The sequence below is a fragment of the Dromaius novaehollandiae genome, chromosome 15 (assembly GCF_036370855.1).
Source record: "Dromaius novaehollandiae isolate bDroNov1 chromosome 15, bDroNov1.hap1, whole genome shotgun sequence".
NCBI lineage: Eukaryota > Metazoa > Chordata > Aves > Casuariiformes > Dromaiidae > Dromaius > Dromaius novaehollandiae.
Window position 1 is genome coordinate 4,948,465 of NC_088112.1, and position 26,852 is coordinate 4,975,316.

General features: G+C 43.9%; 1 protein-coding gene across 1 annotated transcript in view; it reads right to left on the reverse strand.

The window, feature by feature from the left end:
• The window catches only part of KCNIP1 (potassium voltage-gated channel interacting protein 1), a 452,168-nt gene extending 433,660 nt beyond the window's left edge, over positions 1-18,508 (reverse strand). Inside the window, exon 1 of the mRNA XM_064520827.1 lies at positions 18,350-18,508. Within this exon, the coding sequence (XP_064376897.1) occupies positions 18,350-18,437 (88 nt within the window). The 5' untranslated portion in view covers positions 18,438-18,508. The remainder of the gene's footprint in view (positions 1-18,349) is intronic.
• Between the last annotated feature and the right edge of the window lie 8,344 nt (positions 18,509-26,852).

Genomic DNA, 26,852 nt, shown 5'->3' on the forward strand with positions numbered 1-26,852 from the left:
AGTGGGGCCTTTTAGCAATATGCAATGCTGAGTATAACTTGGCCAGTAATGCCATCTTCCCAACACCTCACAGCAAGCCTGAGTACAGAATGAGCAAGATAGGCTTTCATTAAAAACTTAGTTAGGATAGTAGGATGTTAATAAGACTTGCATTTACATGACATTTCATTTCAGATGAGTGAGGATGGTACACGCTAGAAGTTTATTTTCAAGTTTAATGAATTTGATTAAAGCAGTCATTAACTTTTTGTGCCTTGATGTCATTAGCTGCTCAATTCTTCCTGTTGGAAGAGAGCCTAGGAACACCATGCAGAGACCAAGATGTCCCCCACTATATTAGACACTCTGTCAAGAGAGCTTTCCAAGCCTCCTCCAAAAACAAAGTTGGAAATAATATGCAATTTTGTATTAGTGCACTAAGTGACTTTTCATATTTAGCAGGAAAGTGGAAAGTGCTTTGATTGCTTGAACCCTCGGTCTGCTCAGAATTACGTCTTTATTCAAGGATATGGTTGACAGCATGGCAGAAGTCTCCAAGACCAGCATACTACTCTTCCACAGTCTTTAAAGACATGTGCATAATCCTCCAGTACAGGACTTTGTAACAGCATTACTCGTTAGTCAAGCCAATCAAAAAGTTCCTTTGATTTGAAAACAGAATAATGTTGCAAATGATTGCTGCATACATGCAAGGGCAGATGTCTGCAAAGCTCACACTTATACCATAGTTAGGATCACACTTATACCATAGTCAGAGTTTAGCCCAACTTACTTGTGTATAACCATTTGAATCCAGTTCATCTGCTACAAATTTCTTCATATACAATTTATTCTCCACCTCTGATGGTACTGCAACAGTTAAGCTGCTCCAGATGGGCAGCCAATACTGAACCGCCTGGCTGTTTGCAGTCTTTATTTTTCTTCTATTTTGAAAACATCTTTCAGCTAACTCAAATCTAAAAGCAAAACTTTGCACTCAGGCTCATCAGCTGTATTTGTGACACTTTTTAAAGGACTTCCAATCCATAAACCAATTTACAGATTACAGAGACAAACGCAGCATCTTCATCTGTGACAGATAAATTCACTGCAATATTTCACACATTATTTAAAGAAGAGAACTTTTATTCCTAGCCCAGCAGCTAAAGCTAAAAAGCTTGAAAACTGCTTCTCAACCTGAGTGAACAAAGAAAGACATTCAAAAGGTAAAATTGAAAAAAAATGACATCATTATTTCTATTCCTGTCATTAAGAACTTTTGTCTTCAAATACAGATTACACTCAATTTCAATAGGAAGAAACTCTCACAGAAAAAAAAATCAAGGTAATTTGCTTGAAGTTTTATTTATCTTATTCAAAACCTGGGAGGTGCGAGAACAGTATGGAAGCAGGGATTTCCATACACACTGCTAATGTAGTCATGAACAAAAGTAAAAAAGCTGGGATTAAATAACATTGCAAGCATGGTGCTTGTTCATCGAGTAATGCCAGACAAGTGGAAGGAGCACTGTAAAGTGATTATTTAACTACAAAGCCAGAGCTCTGAGAGCTGTGACTCTGGGATCAGATGGGAGACAGCACCATGTCTTCCTTCAACACAAATTCAACCTCTCTCTCTCAGACTACTGCTTGGGGGGAGAGGATTCCCGCTAAGCGGTCTGGAAGAGTTTGCTGCGATTTGGTATCGTGAACAAAGCGATCCCTTAACTAACCTTCTAGCCCAAGAGCCACCCTGTAGTCTCATGTTCTGCACGGCTCCAGTGAGAGGAGCCCAGGGGAGGAAGGAGATGGAGGTCACTCAACAGCTACTTCTCTTTGCAGATGCTCAGCTCCTGCACTCGTGCTTCCATGAGGAGGACAGGCTTTTCCAAACATTTTGTAAGCAATCTACAGGTACATTATGTCAGACTCAGAGACGAGCTACTAGCTAGAAGCAAAGAACAGATAGGATGGGAGCCCCTGGAATGATTTCAGCACATGTGAAGTGTCCCTTGTCTTGCTCCGAGGAAAGATGTATCACAGGATAGACCTTCCTATGAGCTCTACTTCTTATGGAAGAGACCAGCACAGAGATGGTCTTTTACATCTGTTACAGAACAGACTGGCAAGTTCAAAAATTTTATACAAAGCTGCTTCTTAATGTACAGCAAACAAATTAAAAATGATTGATATCCATTACAATCAAGTCTTGTGTCCACCCTGCCAAGTGGCATGACATAGGTTTTCCTATAAAGCCTTTTCATGAAATTAATTCTAGGCAGGGCACAGTAGCACTAATAAAAATCATTGAAACAAATGTTTCCAGCAGACAGTTTTCTTGGCTTTCTCACACTATATTACAGGAAATTCAACAAGAAAAGACAAAAATGAATTAATGAATTTAGGAAGGAAGAAAATGCTCACACAGGTTGATATGAACTTTAAGTTATAGATGCAAGTTGAGGTTTTGCCATTTCAAACCCAAGGATGGAGAATAACGAGGAAGTTAAATTACTGCCTGTGCTTTACCTGGAAGGGAGATAGCAACAGAGGCAATTTTGTACACAGAGGACATGAAACCAAGCATAAGCTGAAGCCATTCTTCAGTTATGACAGGGTCTTCTCCATTGAAGCACAGGCATTGACACACAAATTATTTAGTTTCCCTAGCCTCTTTCTTCAACATCTTCAAACTGAAATACCCATTTTATAATTCTAACAGCATGAACATATTTCAAGCAACTGAAACACTGATACAGAAAACGAAAAACTTAAATATTGTGCAAGCTGAAAAACCATGAGGATACGATGCAGTATTTCCAGTGTGACACTGCATGCAGCAGCAAACAGGGCAGCAAATAAAACATAGCCGTTTCTGATGATTTTCCTGGAACAAGCAGCTCCTTGTGTAAGCAAAAAAAAGAAAAATCCATCCCATGCTTTTCAAAGGGCTATTGCTGCTCTCATTAGAAAAATGCCAACTTTAATTCCTGCACAGAAAACAATTGAGAACTCTGCAGTATTGTGCTTCCGCGCATAAAGGCAAGTTGATTTAGTCACTCAAGACACTGAAAAACAGTTTTACACAAAGGACTTGGGAAGAAAAAGCAAGGAAGAGCAAAGGTAGGTTACCTTAGAAGTTGTATAGTTCACTAGGGCTCCTAAGTCAGCAGAAACAATTTTTATGATTGTTGCCCTATAGAAGCTGCATTCATGTCCTAAACATGAGAGAAAAGAGATTGCTTCCAGTTTCCAGGAGATAAAAAAGATCTACCTAAGAGCTGCTGCACAGAATTTTGTTTGGCTTGGGCAGATTCTTTTTACAAGGGGTCCCATGATCTCTATAATGAAATGTTTAATATTAATGACGCTCACACTGCAGCAGAAAAGAGACTCATGATAGCAATGCTGCATCACAACTACTACTTGCATAGAAAGTTTCTTTGCCTAGCATTGCTTTTCCTTTTCACGCTCACTCTTTCCTGTGCCCAAGTCCCTTGTGCAACTTCATTCATTAGTTTCTGCTCTTGTAATATCATCACAGCATCCACTATCTTTTAGGGCCCTTACAACTCCCACTTTGTTTGACCTGTACGTCTATACACCAGTTGCATACTGTTCTGCTAGAAAGTACAGTGGAAAACAAAGACCGCCAGCAAGTGCAGTCCTGGGTAATCTGCATCCTAATAAGTATTATAATTGTGCTATGGCGTGAAATAGAGCAATTCAAACGTCTGTGATACGAGATAACAACATCCAAAAATATAATAGTAGTCCAAGAGCTGTATTTAGCCAACCTAGTGTCTCCTCAGCCCCGAATCCGAGTGTGCTGCCAGCCTGACAACCTTAGACCACACAGACAGCTACACATACATCAGTATCTGTCTTGTTGGAGCTACAATTTTAAAATATGCCTAAAGAGTTTGAGTTTAAATGCCATTTCAAAACTTATTTAGGAACTTAGAACAAGTCCCATCGACTTACCCAAGAGGTTTAAAGCTGCTAACAAAGCCACTATTTACACAGGAAGAGCTATTTTTACCTGGACTCCACTATATTATTACAGCAATGGAATTTGATTTAGCTTAATTCCCTGAATTAGAGCTCTGTATTATTGCCAATCACTTTAAAAGGAAGGAGTTTTTAAACATAAGCTGACTTACGAGAGGATGCTTTAGTATCACACACATTTTTCCAGGTTTTAAGGGTTTTAACAGCCAGTTAAGTGTCCCACAAGTCCATACATCTTTCTTAGTTCCTTACACTTAAGACAGAGCTCAGAAATTAGGCCCCAGAATGCAAAATCTTGAGCAGCATTCAAAAATGCTGTCAGTCGCTTCCTTGTGCTCTTTTACAACCACCGAGAGCTGCAAGCAAGCTCAGAGTTCACGTCTCAGCTCGCACACCACCAGGCATTCCTACAGCACCATCAGCAAGTTGAATTCCCCTCAGAAAGTTTAATTCCTACAGAGGAACAGATCAGCTTGCAGGTGTTGTTTCTGCACACGGAACTACTAGTCTGCTTTGACTTTATGAGAGTGTCAGCTATACCAGTGCTCTGTACATGTACTAATGCTATATCCAGGTATTTGCTGCCAAGAAGTTATCATCAACATTTGTCCTACAGAGCATACACATTTAACCTTTTTAAGAGTAGCCTTTTTATAAAATAGAAATTATTTCAGTCGTTCATACATCCTATTTTGACAGGAGATGAAGATGTGAACACATTACAGCACTACCACAGCTTTACAAAGAAACATCACTGAGAACAGACAGAGAATAGAATTCTTGCTAAAAGCAAGAAAGCCTGTGGAGAACTTGATCTACACAACACCAGTAAAAGCATCTCAAAGTTCCAGGAATTAAAATTCAAGTTTTGGTCTTATTTGATAGAGAAAAGTTTAAGAATTAAGCTTAAAATATATAAATATTTATAAAAATCAATCATTGAAGACTTAACCATTAAGTGTCACAGAGTCTCCTTCAGAAACTAGCTTTCAACTGATTTTGCATTCCCATGTACTGACCAAACAGCCAGACTTTAAGGAGTCAATAGTTGCTGAGTGCAAGATGACAACTGGACACGCCAGCAGTTCAGTGCACAGACATGGTACTGAAGTCATTCACAACCAACACCTCGTGATAGAGCAGTTGAGAAGTGCTGAACATAAATGCATAAAGAACTAGACTGTCTGAAAACAAGGGATGTTCTACCTTAATGAGGACGCCAGAAGCATACCCTTCCTCAAAAGGGGTCATGTTTAGATGGGACGCAACCTTTTGTAAACAGATGTTAGTGGTTCTTTCTCATTATGCCAATCTGACATGCATATTGAGAACATCTGAAACTAAGAAGATGCTCCCCAAAATGGACAAGCAGCCAGAGGGAGCACCTTCAGAAATTACAGGGCTGATTTCAAGGCTAAAATTCAGTATGGTGACCTATAGACTAGTTTAGTCCATTCACTTTCAGAACTAACAGCTTCCATCACAGTCTTGGATGAGGCCATTTGTGTTATGCAAGGAAGGGAAGTAAAGCTTTTTTTTTCCCCTCCATGGGACATTCCTCAGGTTTTATCTTACTTTTTGTCAGTTAAGTGATAAAGGTAGAAATGAGGCTAAACTATAACTCAACAGCTGGAGGAGAAAGAGGTTAAAAAAGGGGTAAAAGATGGAAAAGATACACTTAAGTAGAGCAGCACAGCGGAGGAAAGCATTCCAGTTTACAGAAAAACTGGATTTATTGCATACAGCAAAGTGGTGATAGATGGCAGCCAGACAAAAAGACTTCCAGCCAGCTCACCATTTCCTGCATCTTAACTCATCCTGGCCAGAAGGCAAAGGATAGAGATGGGACTAAGCTTGTAATCTCTGCCAGCTGTGGCCCTTGAAAGTCACACTGGTGAAGTTCAAGAGCAAGGACAAAGGATCCAGATATCTAAGTATGTTCTGCTCAATGTGAACGTCTTGTGTGCTCGTCCGCAGGTTCCCTCAAAGTCTGTGAGCTAGATCACCTCCTGCTTTTATTAGGCAAGCAAAAATAAGGGCCATAATTCTAAAACTCATTTTATACTACAGCTAGGGGAACCACATGCCAAACTACACCACTCATTTCTTAAAATGAAGGACACTTACAGAACTTAGTCAAGTTATTCTTTACTAAGCAAGCACTTGTAGGCCTTGTAGCCAGATGGCACGATATATGATGTCCTTTGAAGTGTATCAGAGATTCCCCCCCGCCTCCCTTCAAACTAGAGAACAAAGGCTTATTTAAAAAAAGGTCTTGTCCAACATGAACACTACTTACTGCATCCCTAGGGGGCTTGGGGGACTATTTTCAGTTACTTTTAATATGGAACATCTGAAATAAACCAAATTGTCATGAATTTACTAAGAAAACAAAATTAAGTTTTCATCATTTTAAAATGCAACTGAGCAGTTTATTTAATCTGAGGAAACACCCTGCAGCACAGAACACAAGTCCAGACAATATATTAGCTTTCTGACACACAGTGATAAGTCTTATTTTCCTTTCTTCAGTGATAGCCCTCACCAGATCCTTGACATGCCATTATATGCATGAGTTATTTTCACATTACCATGCAAATGCTTTATCTACTTTAGAGATAAATAGGCTTCTTTGTGCATGGAAAGGGTCAGAAGTTCCACAATCAAACAAAAGTCTGAAAGAACCAGCACTGTATTCACAATAAGCTAGAAATTCCTCTAAAATATCTTATTCCATCTCCTCTTAAGCTGACATATTTAAGAAACAACCTACGATTTAGACATATTAAATTAGTCACCTAAGGAGAGACCAGTTTTTCAGACATCAACTGATGTCTATCCCTTAGGACATGTCACAGTGAACAGAGTGTGTTGAAACACCTTCAAGGAACAGAGACTGAAAGAAATTGCAGTGCCCTCTTTGAAGGAAAAGTTCTCATACTTGGAAAAAAATATATATATACACACACACACACACACTTTTCAAGCATACTATGGTCTTTCTCGGCTAAGATTTACAAAACCTTCACCAACTGGAAATGGTAAGTTAACTCTGCCAATGGTAGTGCTTCTTTTCCATCAGGCACATCAAGTACTGAACTGATGATGGGAATCACTTATTCAAGCGAACCACAGAGCTGTGCCACTTCTCACGTGCTGGAGAGTGGCCACAGCATCTTTAGTTTCCAACCCTTTGCATGATAAATCAGTGCTTCAATATTCACGTCATTCCCACATGAAAGAAAAAATGAGACTCCAGTAAGCATCTTAAGTGTCTATGGGTCCGTGGTACCAAGTATTTCTTGCTGGAACAGCCTCAGTATAACATAGTGCATCATCCAACTTTAAGTGGTCTTGAGGGACAACACCAAAAAACACAGCCCAAGTTCATAATTGCCAACAAACCCCAGCTTACAGTAGCTCTCAAATAAGCTGTAAAGAATACTGTACATTCAAATTATACTGCAGAACACAGCAAGGTTTCTCCATTAGGTGACTCTTGGAGAAGTTACTCCTGTAAGAACATAGCTATGCTTCAACAAGTAAAGGCTGATTTTAGTCACGTTCAAGGAGATACTGTGAGAACACTAGAAATGCCAGCCTCGATCACTAGGCCTGTTCATAGCTACAGCTACTGACCAGTCATGCTACGAGATTTCTTAATGCTATTTATTATTGATGTAAAACATAGAAAGTGCACAGAGCATTTTTCTTGAAAAGCAGATCAAAAGCACAGGAGAGAAACACTGTGTCAAAATCATCATTGGACAAACTCCTCTGAGGATAACAAGCTCACTTTAAGCATCCATCATTAACAAAACAAAAACCGGACAACCAACCAACAACAAAAAACCCAAACCTGACTAGTGTCTGCTGAAACACTGACATTCCAAACTGAGCTTGCAAATTTGCACAGAAACGTAAGAAAGAGTGAAACATTATCACACGGAGATTCTGAGCAGTAAAACTCACTAGAGTCTAAGACAACAGCTTGGCCAAAAAAAAATTGTCTTGAAATTCGGCCAGCACCCTAGTAGTATGTGGGGGGCTGAAACATGGCTCACTTCTTTATAGAGATCAGATTTTCACCCCGGCATACTGAAGCCACGAGTGCAACGCAAGTATCTGTTTTTTGGGGGGGGAAAAAAAAAAAAGGTCTTTCATAAGATCTTCTTTCTTCCATTTTCGATTCCTTGTAAAGAGATTTATCCCCCAGCATGTAAAATTCAATAGGATTTAATAAAGCCACCGCCAAAATAAATTACTCCTGAAATGAATGTTCTCAGATAACCTTTATTATTCTGTGCTCTACTCCTGACAAAGCACTTTCAAAGCTAGTGCGTGAACTATAAAGCCAAAAAGAAAACACAGGGAGAACTTGCATGTAAGATTTTGCTCTACAGGAACCGAGACCAGAGCCTCCTTCCTGAAAGAGAAGGTTACTACAAAACTGGGTATTTTTTCATTTACATGAGGTTCAGACATGCAGGTGACATGCTACAGAACAACAAAACCAAACCATGTCAAAAAGACATCAAGTTCATTCTGTCCCCTCTCATTCCCCATACCCCACCTCAATTTAGGCCTACACTGTAGACCCTACCTTTGGCACACTGAGTGCACAGCAAAGCAAGGCAAGTCTGAAGAAGGATTAAACAATTAAGTTCCTACAAAAGCATTTAAAAAAAGCTAAATTATGTTCTGCAAGACTGGCACCACACTGAGTTTCTCAACGAAAAAAGAGACAGGTGAGCTTGGAGCAGGCTTTCCATACCCTGTCCTTGCTACACAGGGATCTCCGTTGTCAGATCCACATCACCCCTGATGGTTCGCTTTGCTGCGCTCCATCTCAAAAGGCTCTTGCACCAAGGAGAATGTTTTAAATGCCATTTCCTCGCTTGTGCTATTAGCTGCACAACACTTGCATATAACATTTAACAAATATGCAAGCCTTAATCCACCACATTTCTGCAGGTGGAGGAAGTGGTTAAGAGTCATCTTTTTACCTAGTTTTATGAAGTTTATTTGCATACAACAGGTTATTAAATAAGCTTGCCATAAAAGATGAATACAGGGCACAGCCCGAGGTATCCTTTTAACCCATCAGCTGTTTCTGAAGGAGCTGAAGGCAGGATTAGCACCACCAGGACGGCAGGAGCAGCCCTTTGGAAAGCTGAGGGTCTTTGTTATCACAGCTCACCATACTGCCGATGGCAATCGCCACAGCACCGCTTACCTGTATAAACGCTTTTATTCATTGAAGCTCAAATGGCTTCTCATGAAACCTAAGAGATAAAATCCTACTCAGAATATCAACGCAAACACACAATTTGACAACGAGAGAGCTCGCAAACGCTTTCAGAGCCAAGCCAAAAACTCCCCAACAACTGAGAGTTTCCCCAAAACACACAGCCTAAGGAAGCGCCACTCCTCCAGCATATGACCGTTATAGGATAATCAACCAAGATATCACGGCAAGCAACAGGCTAAGTAGGGATTAAGGAGTCCATTTCACTTTTTACATCTTCCTTAGCTCCTCCAGTTTAATGATTAGGGTCATGTTTTCCAGTTGCGCTGGCCTCCTCCGAGACTGAATCCCCGTGATTCTTATTCAAGTTCTATCACCTGCCTGCTGCAGTTTTAATTTTTAAGGGAGGTTTGACATGAGCCATATTTTACAACATTAGGCTAAGCATGTAGAACATCTCAGGCTTCTTCCTATCAAGTAACATGTCTGCCTTTAACAAAAGGCAAATAAAAGCACAAGTGATTTTTATTCCCAGTTTATCCCAGGAATTCCATGCAACTCTCTGAATGCTCACAGACTATCAAGGCAGACAAAAGGCGCCACAAGCGTTACTATGCAATAGTACACTGCTTTTTCATGGATAAGTTATAAATGTAAAGAGCTAAAAGCTTAGACTGTACCTCCCCTAAGCACTGCTACGTAGGATTGCAGTATTCTTCAAAAGATAAATGATCATTTATCATTTACTCCAGGTTTAACACTAAAGACAGATTTAACACCTTAAACTACTAAATGAAGGCAACTCAAGCTTAAGAATGGTTTTGTTGAAATGTGCATATTTCAACAGATAAGCGATTCAAATCTCAGGACTGCAATTAGTTCTCATTTTGCCCTCCACACCACACGGTAATGCTTGTAATTAAGGAGTAGGAATTTGCTATCTCACCACACAAAGCTTACGAGGTACCACAGCACTTCCCTACAAGACATCTGATGGCTACCACAAGCAAGATCCCATGGCCCTCACGGCCCTCTTTTCTGACCCCACTGGCTTTGATGAAAGTCCTGCATACAAAGCATGAAAACTGCTGTGTGACCTAGTGGGAACAGTGAGAAAACACATGAGCAGCACTTACCTAACTCCAATACCCACCCCAGCATCATCTTCCATCATTACCTTTCCAACTGAATAGGCAAAAACACTCAGAAGAGAATGATATTCCCAATCATGTGGCTTCCCATATGCCTATTATTAGTTTCATTTGTACCAAACATACATTTCTAATTTAGTTTGGATGCTCTATGTGACACTAATTTGAATTGTTGCTTTAATTGCAAAATGTTGTGGAGCACTTTCAAGTATCTGAGGCACACGACTTCATGGTAATAAAATTCACAGATAAGACAGCATACAAAGAATAAATGACATTTATACCTAAACAAGGAGGGGTAGGCTGAAAACAGAACATCTGCCCATCAGTGATGTCAAATCATACGGATCAGATCATATGGTAATAGAGCCAATTAAAAGAAAACAAAGAAGAAAACCCTTATTTGTTTGGTAAAGGCCGCCACCTTAAGTGCAAGGTCCAAAAACTTCACAGAACAACTTCAGCCAGGCAGAGTATTGCATTAGTTACACAGCATTTAGGTTAGGCTCTACGCAAGTTAAGTGCAGTGCCTATTTGTCTTTGTGGCTCCAGCTTCTGAGGATCCCTACCTTGAGGTTCACTTAGGACTCAAGCTGGACACCCTGTCCCAAGTGACCCAGCTGGTACCTTCAAAGTGTGACCGGCAGAAGCCGACCAGTGAAGAAGGGAATGACCCAGCCTCATCAGAGGAGGTCTCCACCCAGGTCAGAGAAAGGCAGACCAGTCCCAACAAGCAGCACGCTGGTCTCACACACACACTCCCAATTTGCACCATGGCTACCTAATGAGGTCTACAGACCTCGCTTCAGCAAGGTGGCACCACTCAAGCCTCGACACCCTCATCTGGCCTAATGCCACAAGCGACTTTGGCAGCCCAACTGGTGTAAAACTTTCCAGGGATTCAGATTTGATCTAGGGCACCAAGTACCTCTATTCAGAGCAGACGTGGTTTTCCTCACACTTGCCAACAGCTTTGGCCCTGAACATCTATACCTAGGTAGCAGGTGAAAGAAGCAGACAAACCAGGAGTTTAAGTGCCTCAGAGCCATCTAGTTTTCCATATTGATTTAGCTTTCTGAATGCTTCATAGCCCCAGTTAGGAAAGCAGCTTCAGTACGAGACGGTTGCTATTCCACCGCGTCAAACACACCGCACTCGCCTGCAAAGAACGCGTTTGTTCATTACTTGTTCCGTTACTCTATTTAAACAAGGATATTACTGAAATAACGTCTGAACTTCCAGCCATAAGAATTCACAAATGCCAGAAGAAAACACAACATACCAGATAACTTAAAGAAAGCATTAGAAAATATCAAGCCATTATTGCACATCTGAAAGACAAATTTACCTAGCAGCTGAAGGTGTCATTCAAAAATCGCAGCAAAGACAGGCAAGCTAGATGCTTGCTCTTTACTAGATTTTTAAATGCTAGTGACAATTTTCAGATTGCAGTAGATTAAAAAAGTATTAACTTTTGCTAGATGCAATTATGCAAATTACATAACAAGGTTTTATTTTTACACTCTCAAAACTCTATTTTGGCTTTACAAGATTAGCACCTCATCAAGTCTGTGGTAGCAATTTCTCTTTCACTCTCTACTGTAAGGCTCTTGCACCAGGTCTCTCACTTATAAAAGAAAGCCTTAATCACTTTTATTTCAAACCTCAGACTACTTAACTCCTAGTTATCAGCATTAGATGTACTCCACCCCCATGCCCTGCAAGCCAAATGTTGTGAAACAGCCGTTACAAAGAAGGAAATTAGAAGTTAAAACCAGCTGAGAAGTGAATGTCAAATTATATATGCATGCTACTGGTTTTTACTAAAGCTGTGCAAGTGTGGAAGAAGTTGGCCAGGAATATTCATTCCAACTACACCAGGAGTTTAAAAATGCAGCCACAGTTAAAGCCTTCCCAGGCCTGCTTTCCATTGCATTAGTCCAGCTCATAATCAGTGACCGTACTAAAACAACAAAAACAAATACCCAAGAACAGGAACCCCACAAATACCATCATAAAGAAGAGCCAAAAATCAAATTTTGGTTGCATCCCGAATAGTAGGTTTCCTGGCGAGTCCGCACGAGGTAGTTTTCCCAGGTGTGCAGCCTGGATCAGAAGAAACACTGCAGATTCTGCCGCAAAGCTGTCAATATTTGACAACACTATAGAATAGGAGTCCCTAAAAACGCATAAAGAATATTGCCCCAAAACAAACAGTCGACTTGCATTTTGAGACGAGTTTGTGAACATAGCAAAGCCTGACAAATCCTGCCATATCACCACCTACCAAACTTCAGCATTGGCGATAACTTCGCAGCCACACTGTATTTGCTACCAGGTGTCTTTACTGTGGTCTTTTCTGGAAGCCTCCTAGGGGATGATCATGCTATTGAACAGGTAAAGGCTATTAAGAAAAACCACACACCTACACACATGAAGTTATATTTCACATGCTAACTTTAAAAAGTATTAAATCAACATAAAATTAGCTTAATTCAGTCATGCAACTATCCGCTTGTGTTCCAAAGCTACCTATTTACACTCATTCATTAAGCAGGTACTAACATGGTTAATTAGGCCAAAATGTATTATGGCATGTTCATTTTGCTCCCTTTTAAATGGCCAAACATATGAGGCAAATTAGCATATCCCTTTAGCTGCAGCATGGATATATGTTCCTTAAGCCATTCTCCAGCAGCTTGTTTCCAGGGCAGCTCACAGGTTAAAAACCACAGAAAAACCCACACCACACAGACACTCCAGGATCCTCAATTTTCATAGACTGCTTCAGTGCAATAGTCTAACAGCAGGATTACCTCACTGCTTTCCCTTTCACACTGTTTTCCATTTCAGAATCTGCAGAATAATCCATCAGTTACTCAAAAAAAAAGAAATTCTCTAAAGAAACTGTCCATGAATATAGTCCTGGGAACACTCATACCAAGAAAAAAAAAAATACAGACATTTAAACTGATATCCTTAGCATTTTTCCAAGCATGTTCAGCTCAGCAGCATCATGGTTATTATAACTACTGCCATTAGTTTACATGCTGAAGGAGAACCTGGTTTTCCTGCTGATGTGGTATCCGAGTAGTCGCGGGGTTCAACAGCATTCCTGGCTCTCGGACACCACATCCACACGTGCTTACTGCAAAACAGCGGCACCAGGAGCATCCTGCCTTCCATTTCCCAGACAGTGAGATCACCTTTTCTTGTTCTCTGAATAACTGATACTCATTTTGGGGGCTACATCATTGCAAACAATGACGTTCCTAACCCATTTCCAGCACACATGCAGCTACTTGGCCATTTCCAGAGGTATTAATCTCCACAAGCACAGATTTAGAGAGAGTTTAAAAAGGAGGAATAGACCATTTCCACATCCTTCCATTTTCAGTTCTTAAAACCCACCCTGCTTCAGAGGGGAGAAAGAAATGGTACCCAGGTACATATATACACATTGCTTAACTAGTGCAGCCTTTGCAGAACTGATTTCTTGGCCGTTCATTTTCCATGGACGTACAAGTGTGCAACATGCCAAACAGAAGTGCATTTTACCCAATGACTCACACAGATGCAAGGGTTCAACAGCACAGAGAAATCACCACTAGGTTTGCTAGCTTAAAAAGAAAAAAAGTTTCCAGCACGCAGCCAACGCAGTCAGAGGGCTTCACCGAGCAGGGTCAGGACCAGGTACTGAGCAGCGAAGCGCCACTAGCTGTGGGCTCCTCCCCCCGAGACATGCGCTGCAGACAAATGTCCTGCCCCGGCCCTGGCAGTCCCTCTCCAAATGAGGGTTCATACCAGCATTTCACACACAGACACCTTCACCCATTTCTCAGGGCTATGCAAACAACACTGAGCAGTGTTAGGGCTGGTCTGTGTAAGTGTATCATTCACCCAGCTCCTGTAACTGCTTTCCTTCTTAAAGGATATTTACCAAGCTGGGGAAGCTTTGGAAAGAAGGAACTAACACTTGAGAGCTTTTCCAAGAGCCCTCTGAGTCACAGCTGCGCTGGATTTGCAGAATTAGCCAGAATTCAAGGGTGAAGGTGGGCTAGACAGCAACGGGAGTGTCAAAACGCCTTTCTGTATGACACACAGGTGCAGGATCCCCAGCATCTCCCAAACAACCGCAATGAACCTTCCTGCACCTTTAGGGCACCTAGCAGCCTGCCCTCACATTTGCAGGGGCTGCAACCCCAAAGCCCAAACAACCCAGTGCCAGCATGCTCCAGAGGAACGAGATTTGTTTCCAGGGAGAGGAGGCAGAGCCTGTGCGCGACTGTAACAAACCATGCGCTTTCCTTACCATCTCACAGAACATCTCAGAAGAATAGCTGTAATTTAGAGGCACAAAGAGGCAGCAAAACAAATCACATCGCAGTAATGTATTCTGAATACTTTTCTTTCATGCTGGGGGAGGCTATGGGGAGAGCAAGATGTTTGAAGACTTTATCACTGCACTGGAGCAGATAATTAGGCAATTAAAACTATGAAAAATGGACAAATTACTAGTTCCAGATGAATTGCATTGCAGAAGAGAGATGGAAGAAGCAAAAAAAAAAAAAAAAAAAAAACCAGAAATGAGAGCCTTTGGCAACCGTTTTAATAGCACAGCTAAAAGAGGGGCAGCCCAGGAACAAAGGTGAAAGGGTAGTTCACTTGCAGAAGCTTATCTGCTTTTCAAAAGCAACATTTTGAAGGATTTGCTCCCTAAAATAATTTTGCTTTTCTTGCACTGATAACACATTAATAAAAATCCAAGCGGCCTCAATCCAGCTTGATTTTCGGTCGCTCAGCAAGGCCTTCTGGTACCGGGGTCTTAGTGACATCAGCAATATCTCCACCCGCAGCCTGAGGTCCAAGGGCTGAGCAGGGGGGTTGTTGTTTAGTCATTCTGCCCCATGGGAAATCCCAACAAACTCAGTCTTACCCTATTTGCTCCCAGGGCACACAGGATCAGCTACTATTTCCCACACTGCAATAGGGATATGTGAAAGGACAATATCCTCATGCAAAAGTGTATTTTTAACAAGCGAACTGTGGCAAAGGTGCTGCTGCTCACATTCAGGCTGTATTCTAGGAGTCTCATCTGAGCTCTTCCCTTCAAGTTTTGGACCTTGGTCCAAGCCAGTAAGGAGAACGTGGCTGTTGGTCTGCTCTGAGGAGCAGAAGGGGGATGTGCTTCTCCATGCACGCGCTCTTTAATGCGTACGTCTCACCACACGGAGCCCGCTGTGGAAAAGACCTTCTCTCACACAGCAGCAGGGACCTCTGATCCATCACCAAGGTCTTCCAAATAAGAACGCACTAACAGGAGAACAGGCGAGATTTGCTCGTCCAGCTCTGCAGAGATACCGGTTATGAGTGTATTGGCTTGCAGCCTTGTGGCAGAGGCACATGAGCACACCAGCCACCACGCAGCAGCAGCAGGTGTGCCTGTTCTCCTGCTGCCCACGCCGCGGGGTGCTGCCATCTCCTCACATCCCGTCGCAAGAGGAAGGACTCAGCTGCAGCCCCAACAGCCTCCTTCTATCACAGTATTTAGCCAAGGGAGCAGAAGGGGGGGAACACACCCTACTGTTAAAACAAGCAGAAACCATACAACTCAGCTAGGAATTACATCTCAGGAACCTTGTAGTAGCTCCCACCTCAATAAACCTCAAAGAGATGGAGGCGTAAGAGACAATCTCGTGCCTCAAAAGGATTTTCTTGCAAAGAGTGTTTAAAGTAAAAATAAAGAGTAATAAGCAATATGAAGGTAATGAGACAAGAGGAGTGTAGCAAAGAACATGGGATAGCTCTTGAATATTCAAGAGTATGTAGATGGTGCAAGTTAAAATGTGTATACTAGCAGTATACAACAGTCCCCACGTCTTGGCTTTATACGCAAAAAATTTAACTAGAAGAAATTCTAAACAATAAATTCTGGAATAAACATAAGTAAACTTCAGCACTTTTTTTTAAAATCAACACTTCTGAGTAAGATTTTAATTATTTTCTTTCTAGCTGGAGTTTCATAGCTAGTAATATGGAAATGTTTATTTTAATTAAAGCAAGTCTTTGATATCCATGCAAGAAACTCATTCACAGGGTTTATTCCTTCCTGAATCTGCTTCTTCCAGCTCAAAACACAAGCAGCTGAGCAGGGAAAAAGAAAAAAAAAACTTTATCAAAGTTTTCAGCCCTTTGAATCCTAGGATGCCACTCTTATCTAACCGAAGCAGCTTGAAATGAGCCACTGCCATAGGAAAGATGTGGCTAAAACAAAATGATACCGTGGCATCAGTTACCAAGCAGAAAGACAACAACAGCACTACGTGGGCATCTTCGGGGGGGTTGGGGGCAATTTTGGACATTTCTGACTTTCATTTCTAGCCCCCTATACAACGTTATTCTGTTTTCACACTGAGCCACTGACGCACTGCTGTGCCAACGCGAGGCTGGCAGCAGCGATACGCGGGCTGCGGGCAAATTCCCCGTCAGCCGACCCGCACCAGCTGAGCGCGTAAGGAAACACCCCCAGAACGAGGTCTCCCACTGCCCGAGAGCAGGCACGAGCCCACAGCACCAAGTTCATCAGCTGCCCCCGGCAAACACCGATGCCTCAGAAATACACACCGTAAGGTCCATTAGCTCCCCAAAAAGCACAAATTAGAAAATACGCCGTACACACCAACATGCAAATTCACTGGAAAGGGCAAGATATTGCAGACGCATCAGAGCGCTGCTTTCGCTACTCTAGCCACAGAAGCATGCAGTTTCTTCCACTACACTTTCTTTGGGGAATTTCTCCTTTCTTTTTAAAAGGGGCATCGTGGCAGTAACCACAAATCATAGCCAACGTCAGAGAGACCGTTACAAGTTCTTAATCTCTCCTCTGCTGGTCTTTAGCAGCCTAGGGATGACAGAAGAGCTGTAAATGGCAAAGGAATAATTAAAAACAAGAACATGTAAATTTAAACCAACTGTGATTTTTCAAACAACCAAATTCTGCAGCAGTTCTGTTTTGAAACAGAGATTTTGCTGTGCAGATTTCCTTGGAAAGCCAGAAGTTATCCCACAGCTGCACGCGTTTTCTAGACAGACAGAACAGACCAGGTAATTCCCCCAGCTCCTACAAGAAGGAGCTGCACTAGCATTTCTACTGCTCTTGGCACTTGCACAAGTGCTGTTTTAGAAGCCACTGCAGGGCGCATTCAGGTGATCCTAAGAAACAACTTAAACATGAAAACTCACACAGGAGCACATGTGCTCACGACAGCCGACACAGCCAGACAACACCTCTGAGGGCTCCAAAATTACCTGAAAAACAAACTCTTCGCTTGTGCTCCTCTACTACGAAAACATCGAAAGCTTCAGACATTTATATGTTAAAAAACCAGACTCTTCAGCTCCATATGAATTTCGCCTCTAATAATCCAGCCTAGATTTTTTTTTTTTTACCAATTTTTTTTTTTAAAAAAAAAAGAAGAAAGGAAGAAGGAAACAAGCGGGGACGGGGGAAGCCCGGCCCGCGCCGCTCACGGCCGCTCTCCCGCGGGCGGGCAGGGCAGCGGGCAGGGCAGCGGGCAGGGCTCCGGCCGGGGGCCGCCACCAGCGCAGCCCGAGCAGGTCGCAGCAGCCAGCGGCAGCGGGGGCGCGGGGAAGCATCCCCGCCACAGGGAGCCCAACGCCAGCGGGGAGCGAACGCACCTCGGTGCGGCAGCTGGGGAGTCACAGAGAAGAACCGAGGAATTTTTCCTTTTTTTTAACCCGCAGGACAGGGTAAGTTCGGCGCCGGGGCAGGCGCCGGGCCAAAGCGCCGCTGCAACAAGCGGAGGGGGCCCGCCGGAGAGGCGGCGACCCAGATTTGGAGCCCGCTTCAGGCGGCGGCTCCCGCGCGGCGCGTCCCTTCCCCCCCCCCGGCGCGGGGCAGGAGCGCAGCCGGCCCCGGCGCCGGCGCGGCCGCGCTCACCTTTGCTGAGCGTGCCCGTGATGAGCCTGAAGAGGGTCTGGGCGAATTTCACGATCCCGTGCTTGCACCGCCTGGAGCAGCCGCTCATGGCTCCGGCGCGGGGCCGAGCACCGGCAGCAATCAGCGCGCAGCCCCTCGCCGAGTTGGGGCGCAGCCGGCCGCTCCCGCGCTGCCCGCCGCGCCGCGACTGGGAGGGGAGGGGGGGCGCGTCCCCCCCCGCCCCGCCCCGCCCCGCCCCGCCCGCCGCAGGTGCCGGCACCGCCCCCGCCGCGGGCTCGGGCGGCAGGTGCCGGCGCAGGGCAGGGGAGGGGCGGGGCCAGCCCGCTCGCCCCGCCCCCTCCCGGCGGCGCCCAGCTCCTGCCGCGCCCGGGGGAGCCGGGGCGCCACGCGGTGTGCGGTGCTGCGGGCGCGGTGCCCGCGCGGGGGGCTGCAGAGCACTCTTTCGCGAGTCGTGCGGCAGCCGTGTGCCTGCAAAAGTCTCTTTTCTTTCTGCTTTACCAGCCCAAACGCGGCTCAGCTGGTTGGTTGTTCACAACGCAGGAATGTGCCTGTCGGCTTCCCAGGGAGCGAGCCGCCCTTACCTCCAATGCCGCACAGTGGCACCACGTCACATTATGCTTGTCCAGCACTCGCAAGTCTCTCACTCGAATTTGGTGAATTTATCTGCCAAAAACAGCCACAGCTCTGGTTTCCTGCATTCAGCCATCTGCTCCCATATGTCTGGACCACTTCAAAGAAGAAGATTTCTCATTTACCATGTCCAGGAGCAGCACAGCAGCACTGCCTCAGCACTCCTGACCCTGCCTGAGCACTGAGGGGAGGCTGGCAGCCGTAGGCTTTATGTCATGCTTGAGTCCTCAGGTGTTTCCAAACAGCCCCAAAGCCACATGGTTTCCTTGCCCTGGGGTGGGTTACAAGGGTTACCTCAGGCTTGTGCTCATGTGTAGCTGCCACCCATGCATGAGGCAGCGAAATCAGCCCTTCCTGAAGGGAGGCCACCCGAGGCCGCCAGGCAGTGAACCGCTCCGCTCGGTCCCAACCTTCTCCTGAGACATGAGCGCAGCCAGCAGCTCCCGCTTCAGGAAATAAAGAAAATCCCTTGCGCTCAGGGGACACTGAATTGCTTTACAGTGTAGCTTTAAATCCCTTTCAGGTGGGATTCAAGACTTTGCCGAATGGCTCACCTCACACTGAGGCAAGCAACACTCTCTGTCCTCCCCATCAGCACAAAGTCCTCCTCCTCCTTCTCCTCTTCCTCCTCCTCCTTGGGCTCGGGCTTGGGGCCCCCAGCACCGCGGCTGCCGGGCGTTGCAAAAGCGGCTTCGCGCTGCCTCATTTTACCTCAGGAAAAGGGACTTCTGCACATGAAAAATGAACTACGGACAAACCGACTTTAGTAACGGTTGTTAAAAGATGAGTTCTAGGGCCTCGCCATTGAGCTGGCCTTTAAAACGCGGGATTTTTTATCACATGCTGAATTTCACTGGGCAGCAGCTGGAGCTAAAAACGTCGAGCTCGGTTTTAGGTTTTTCAATTTTTTTCCAAATGGACAGTCTCCCACTGAAAATCTCAAAATAAACCTCAACGGAAGTGATTGGCAGAGAGCAGCTACAGCCTGCCAAGATGGGCGGCCCGCCCGCCCGGCCAACGCCTCGGTGCCGCGTGGCATGGCGTGGCGCTCCTCGGCGCCACCGGGGCCGCTGCTGGCCAGCCTGATGGGACATCGCCACCACCTGCTGCCCGGGCACCAGGCCACAGCCACCGCGCTGTGCGTGTGTGCACAGGGTCTGTTCCGCCATGCAACCTCTCAGCCGCATTTCTCCAGAAGTTTCCAGAAAGTCTTTGCTCTTTCTTTGCTCACGCTCCACCGGGCTGCTTCTCTAGACCGCTCTTGGCTCAATAACCATGAGTGACCACCCAATATGCGTGGCAGACTTGTAAAAATATAGACCTAAGTAACTGCATCGTGAAGCCATCAAGGCTGTCCATTATCTCCAGAGATACCTCTCCAGAGATCCAAAGTTGGAAAGGTGAGTCTTCAAAAGAACAACTGTAATAAGGCAGTAAAATGTCAATGGGGAAATCAAAGAATCAGCAGGTTGCTAATTTAGTATATTTCTATATCAAGGATTTGCAGCATGCTTAATTGCATTTATATATATCGTGATAAAATTTAACAGAGAAAGTACTATATTGTCCTAAGGGCAGCTATTCCAGGCTGCAGCTAGGTTGCCCAGAGGAGAGAAATATTACCAAGTTATCTAACTCCAGAAATCTCCTGGGTTTTTATTTTGTTTTGTTTTGAACAATCAAAAGGAAACACATCACTGTGCATCACAGTTGATTTCAAAATTTGGCTGAAAGACTCATACTGGTCAGAAAGTGGTTTAGTTGAGAAACCGTCACAGCTGAAAAGCAAAGTATTCAGTTACGAGGTGCTAACTTATCCTTTGGCAACCCAAACCATCACAGGCCAGAGGACAGCAGACGTAGCAAGTGTGATGGGAAGGCTGGGGAAGCTGAGAGGTCTCCAGTAGTGGGAGGCAGAAGAAACCTGTGTCATACCCCAGAAAGCCCTTTCAGCCTGTCCGGCACCCCCATTTGTCACAGAGAATCAGATTTCATCTCTGAGATCTGTTTGCCTCTTTTGGCCCGTGGTGCACAGGGAAAACGAGTCAAAAGAAACAAAATGGACGGTAACAGGAGTGGTTCAGCAGGGTGGTGGAGCTTCACAGCCCCACAGCTGAGGGAAAACAGGAGTTTTCCAGCACAAGTTTCAGCAGCCAAAAGGCCCTCTAAATGTAGCGCCAAAGCTGATGAGCTTAAAAAACAAAGATGTGCTGGAGACATTCATAGACAACACATGTGAGTGCGAGTTCAGTGGCACAGCATTGCTCTGCCCATTGCCTACTCGTTATTGCTGGGGGAATGATTTAGTATTCATAGCACAGTGATTCCTGAGGTCCAGGACTCCGTTGGTGCTAGGTGCAGCACCAAATGGGAACAGAAAGGCTGGTTCTTACTCAAGAAAGCGAAGAGTGAAAAAAGAGAAAACCCTGGATACCGTCAGACAGACTGCGAAGCACAGGAAAACTGTAGGGCAAGCTGCACAGCATGGCCATGGTTAGCGCTGGCACAGGCTAACCACAGTGCCCTGTACCCATAGCAGGAGAAGGAGGTTTGAAGGCAGGAGGACTAATGATGTTTTGTAGATGTTTCTGGACTGCAAGGACCAGTATAAGAGAAAGCATAGAGCTGCTTACTTGAAGTTCAGTGTGTTGGAAAATCAGGGCTGGCTATAACTGTTGTTTTGAGCCAGAAGTCAACATCCTGAGTGAGTGAATGAGGTGATGTGGAAGAGACGGATCCTGGAGGGCCTTGAATCCTCACTGGCGTTATCTCTGGGAGAACAGAAAGGCAGCTTGTTCTGGTTGCAGGCATATGTAGATGATTTTCAATGACTGGCTGAGAACTTCTCTGAGGAAAAAATAGGTGTTTTGTCCCTAATTGACCTTTTTTATAATGGCCATTTTGGACCAATTAGCCATTTAAGCTAAGTATGAATAGATACTGCACATTTCTTTATTTGATCGGAAATCTAAGCAGGTCAGTCAAAGTCTGAAAGGCTTGCAAAAGCATGGTTATTCAAAGGGAAGGTTGCAATGTAGAGGAAAGTATTTTTCCCTGAAGGCTTTGATGTAATAAACTCCAAAACACACAGAATAAATCCTGTAATTTCTTTTACATTGATTTTCAACATGCTTAATAAGGGAATACGGTAGTTACACAGTACTCAGGAATGTAACTGTTTTACTGACACCTATGCTTGGTTTTATTTTCTGCTTATAAAATCTGAGACCCCTATTTAACATGTTAATTGTCATCCCAAAAGGATATAAAAGCAAGTACACTGTAGGAAATCATTCTTTCCTAATTTGCCATTCAGGATCGCAGTGTGGGTGGGTGAGAGGTGAAAGCACTCTCTGAGTATGTGAGACTCATCTGGGCTAAGTTCAACCAAGGGTTCAGCCAGTGCTGTTTCCACTGACATCAAAGACAGTTCAGTCCGATTTGCATCAGGAGAGAATTTATTCCCTTAGCTTGAAACCACACAGCAAATGCTTGAGCATAATCTCCAGGATAGGTATGAACAAACAGACTGTGAACTTGGGTGCCCTGCTTTCTTACTGCCTTCTCCCGCATCAAGGAAATTTCTCTTTTTTTTTTTCTGTGGGTGCATTCGGTTCGTAAAGAGCAGTTCCATGGCAACCTGCTGCCAAGCGTGTAAGGGTATAGCATTCGCGTTACCAGGTTCCTCCCAGATAGATATTGTTGTAATGCTGTGGAGGCCGGAGGGCAAAGGGGATGACAGCTGGGAGACATCATGGATCCTGGGATGAACTGACTGAGAATACACTCTCACTTTTTTATATTCTTTTCCTGATTTACTGCTGCTTGCCGCTATGAGAGACAGTCATCCACTGCTTAGGCATTTGATCTGATCCATTCTTATATCTGGCTGCCAAAGGACTTTTGCATGGAAGCCATAAAGTTCCCCCACAAGAAGGCAAATCGTAGTCAGTCCCATTCCCTGTGGCTTGGGAAGGGGCATCATTGCAGAAATTTCCTCCTGTCAAACTCCTTCCCATGATTTTTTTTTTCCTTAAGTTTTTCCATCTTGAGATGACAAACTTACATTAATCCAGAAAGAAAGAGTAGGATCTTTTCTCCTGCACCGGGAATTTTGTTTTGAATCTCAGTGTATTCAGCTTGAGCCTTGACTCCCCCCGCCCCCGGCGGCCCTGGTGTCCTGACTGTCAGAACTAGAGCCTTGGCTGGAGCGTGCCAGAGATTCCTTCCCTGCCTGGACACCCAGCTCTCCTTCCCAGAGAAAAGAGACACGGGAGCAGCTGGTATGCACCAAGTCTCACCCAATAAGGAGCTGGAGAGGAGCTGGGGTGTGCCCTTGAGTCCTGAAATGTTGACACAGACATACTGTATCATCTTCGCTGCACTCCCAAAGGCACGGGTGTCTCTGGATAGGCCATACATGAGATTCTGATGATCTGTTTGGAAGCAAGTCTAAGGAGTACGGGCAATTGTTCCTACTAGCTGTGTCCTAGGTTATTTCAAATCTAGAGGTAATTAATGCAACATGACTTACAGTTTTATTGCCCCATCACTAAGACAGGAAGTATAGCTTCAAAGGGTAGCTTTGAAAGTTGACCTACTTAAAATGAAGAATTGACAGCTTACTTGAATACATATAGCCTGTGTGGGTAGAGCTCTGAGCATATCATGTTCCATGTCATTACTATTATTTGCAATAATAATACCGTTAATAATAATATATTTAGCATTTTTTTCTGTATAGCACTCCAGATGCTTTTCTTAAGGAAGTTTGTACTAATACCCCATTTTTAGAACTTGGCAAACTGACATATGACCAGATGAACTCGTTTGCCTATGATTACCAAGAACAGAAAGTGGCAGCGAGAAGATCAGAATTGAGGTCTCTTTTGTTCTAGTCTTGCGCTTCAGCAGCATCCCAGCCCTGATACTATCTTCACCACCGCTCTCTGGCATTGCTGCCAGGCAGATAATGGCCGTACTGCATTTTCCTGCACTCTGTAATTCCAGTTAGTGTTATCAATCAGAGCCACTGGAACATTGCACAGAGATTTCCTTGTCATTACAGAACTTGTTTTTTACGGCACAGTAGTTATCTCCAGACTCAGGCAGCACTCCTCAGCAGAGACGAGCATATAGCTCGCTCCACATCAGTGTTTTCTACAAACTGTGCACTCCAGTTGGGTCATCTCTTTGTTTAATATCCCATCTGTCAAACACGACTCTAATTGTTTGTTTATACAGAGGTCTAGAGGAAGAAGGGCTTCTTATGAAAAAACATGCACACTAAAATGGTCTTTTTAAAGCACAAAGAAGAAACTAAGGGAAGCAAGGGTTGGGTACAAAACCTTTAGTCTGAAATACATACATATACACACAGAATGCACGTAAATTGAAGTAAAAATTCTGGTCTTTTAGGAGCAGCCTGACATCCTGGGCCCGGAAGTCACGGGTGGTCGCCTCTGCTTGTGGAAAGCACGACTGACTGCCCTGGAGCTTTGTGCAGCCAGAGCCTGCTCTTACAGAGGAGGCTGGGGACTGGCGCCTGGATCCCTCTCTTCAAGCCGAGCAGAGGGCTCGCCGTGCAAGCTTCCTACAGAGAAACTGGCCGAAGTTCAAGCCTCCAGCATTCTTGATCTTCCAAGTCCTGGACTTCTCTTGAGCTAAACTTGCCAACCTTGCTAAAATGTACTGGCAATGTCATAATTCAGATTAGGATGAGTCTGGATACTTTTTTAGACTCTTGAATAGATTTAAGTACATTCAAGCTCCAAGACAAAAGGCTGCTGTGCCACACCCCAGAAAATTACACAGCGCTTCTGTCAAAAGGAATGAAAACATAAATCTAGCCAAACACTACTCCTAGCTTCACAGCTCTTGGCTGCAAGACTCCAAGCAATCCTCTAGTGCATTGCTTAGCTCTTGTTACGTCTGCCCTAATCACATATATGTTTGTCATTAGGAGATTAAAAGCAGGACAAGCAGAGCCAAACACAGGCACCAGAGAAATGTTGCATGGGGAAGTGAGTTCTGTGCAGCTGGAAACTCTGTGGTTTGCACGGGAAATGCACTGCGGCTGCCATGCTGCCAGCAGTGAGGTGATGTCAACATTTTAATGAGGTCCCACTTAGCTTTCACCTTAGCCCTGTATTCTCAGGGATACACCAGGAATACCCTTCCTTTGTTCTGTCATTCAAACTAAATCACATTTCTCTTAACTGTAACTAAAGACAGAGACACTGCTTGGCAAATACAGAGCTCCTTAGAGAGAGAACTGCAAAGCTTTGTTCACGGAAGATGTACTGAACATAGCGACTGCAGTCAGCTTGTAAAGCTGGACGTGAGGAAAGGGTGGTAATGATCTTGCGCTTGCACGTGGGTTAGTGTGAGGTGAAGGAAGCCTTCCCAGAAAGACGTCTGCCATCCACTAAAACTGGGCTAGTCAAAAGGCAAGAGAATCACTTCTCGTAAGTCTTTGTGTGAGCTCCGTGGATAAGTCAGCATTGGCAGAGGTGACTGCGGAGCACCAAAGTAGGCAGAGAAATCAAACCATGCATCCCTTCACTTTGGTGGCAATAATTTGTCAAAGGGGTCTCCAGATGTTAGGCTGGAAGTATTTATCTTGAATCAAAGGCAGCTCTTACGCCTCTCAGCCCCAATGACAAGGAAACATGCACACTTTTATATTTATAACAGCATCAACACAGTGTACATGACAAAGCTTGAGTGTCCCTGGGTGATGAAGGAGGAAGGCGATGGCTAATACGTTAGGTGTGCTTCAGTACCTCAGTAGTACAACAGGTCAGAAAATGAAGTAAAACTGATACGAACTTCAGCTGGCAAAGCAACTGTGGCGGTAAGGAGAGCAGAGTTCCTTTCAGAGGCACTATGTCATGGGGCTTCCAAAATGAAATTTCCTCTACATTTTAATTTCAGAGAAAATCTACTTCCTTTTTTTACCCCTATTCCTTATATACTAGATTTCCACTCAGCTTTATTGAGTTAGTTCACTGATGCATTCATCGGCACAGACAGCCTGGTATATACCTTGACTACACAACGTATTTTATTTCTTTACATTGCAGTAATTTTCTCAGACAGAATTGATTGAATATATTCTTTCCATTTCTTGTATCTTGTTATGAAATAGATCTAATAACATGTACCTACCTCATAGTTATTTTTGGCATCCCAAGAACCTATTTGCTTCAATAAAGTAAGGTTTCATGAATTGGCATGTGGCTGCTTTATGACAAGCTGTCTTTAGCTTAATACAGGCCTTATGATGAAGCAAAGCAGCTCCAGCCAATCTTCTTCTGTCTGATATTCAATAATCTTGTACTTTTTTTTGCATGCTGTCCATTCTTGAGGTGTCATTGCATTAATATATGCAGCAGAGACTGAACTCCTCAAAAAGCAGCAAGAGAGATTACCTACTTCTTCATTTTAATGAACTATAATAACTTGTTCTAGTTCAGAAAAATAAATTCTAGTGAAGGCAATAAGACTTACATAAATGAGATAAAGCAGGAGTGGGAAGCACAGGTCATACCTCCTGACTGATCTCCTTATGCCTTCATTAAATCTTTTTTCTCTAGGCATGAAATAGGTGCTGAAATTTATGAGCAAACAGTAAGGCCTTTCCTGACTAAATCACAGTTAGTTGAAGTGAATGAAACTCACCTACAAATTTGAATCTATCAATCTTCAGATAAATGCAGGTAACAGCTATGTAAAATAGAAGATTTTTTCAATCAGTTGGTTGAATTAAAAAAAAGAAAAAGAAAAAAGGATGAAGGAAAACAGGAAAGGCTGTTGCAACAACCCCAAACAATTGATCCAAACAAACAAGTATTCAATAATTCTTAAGGTT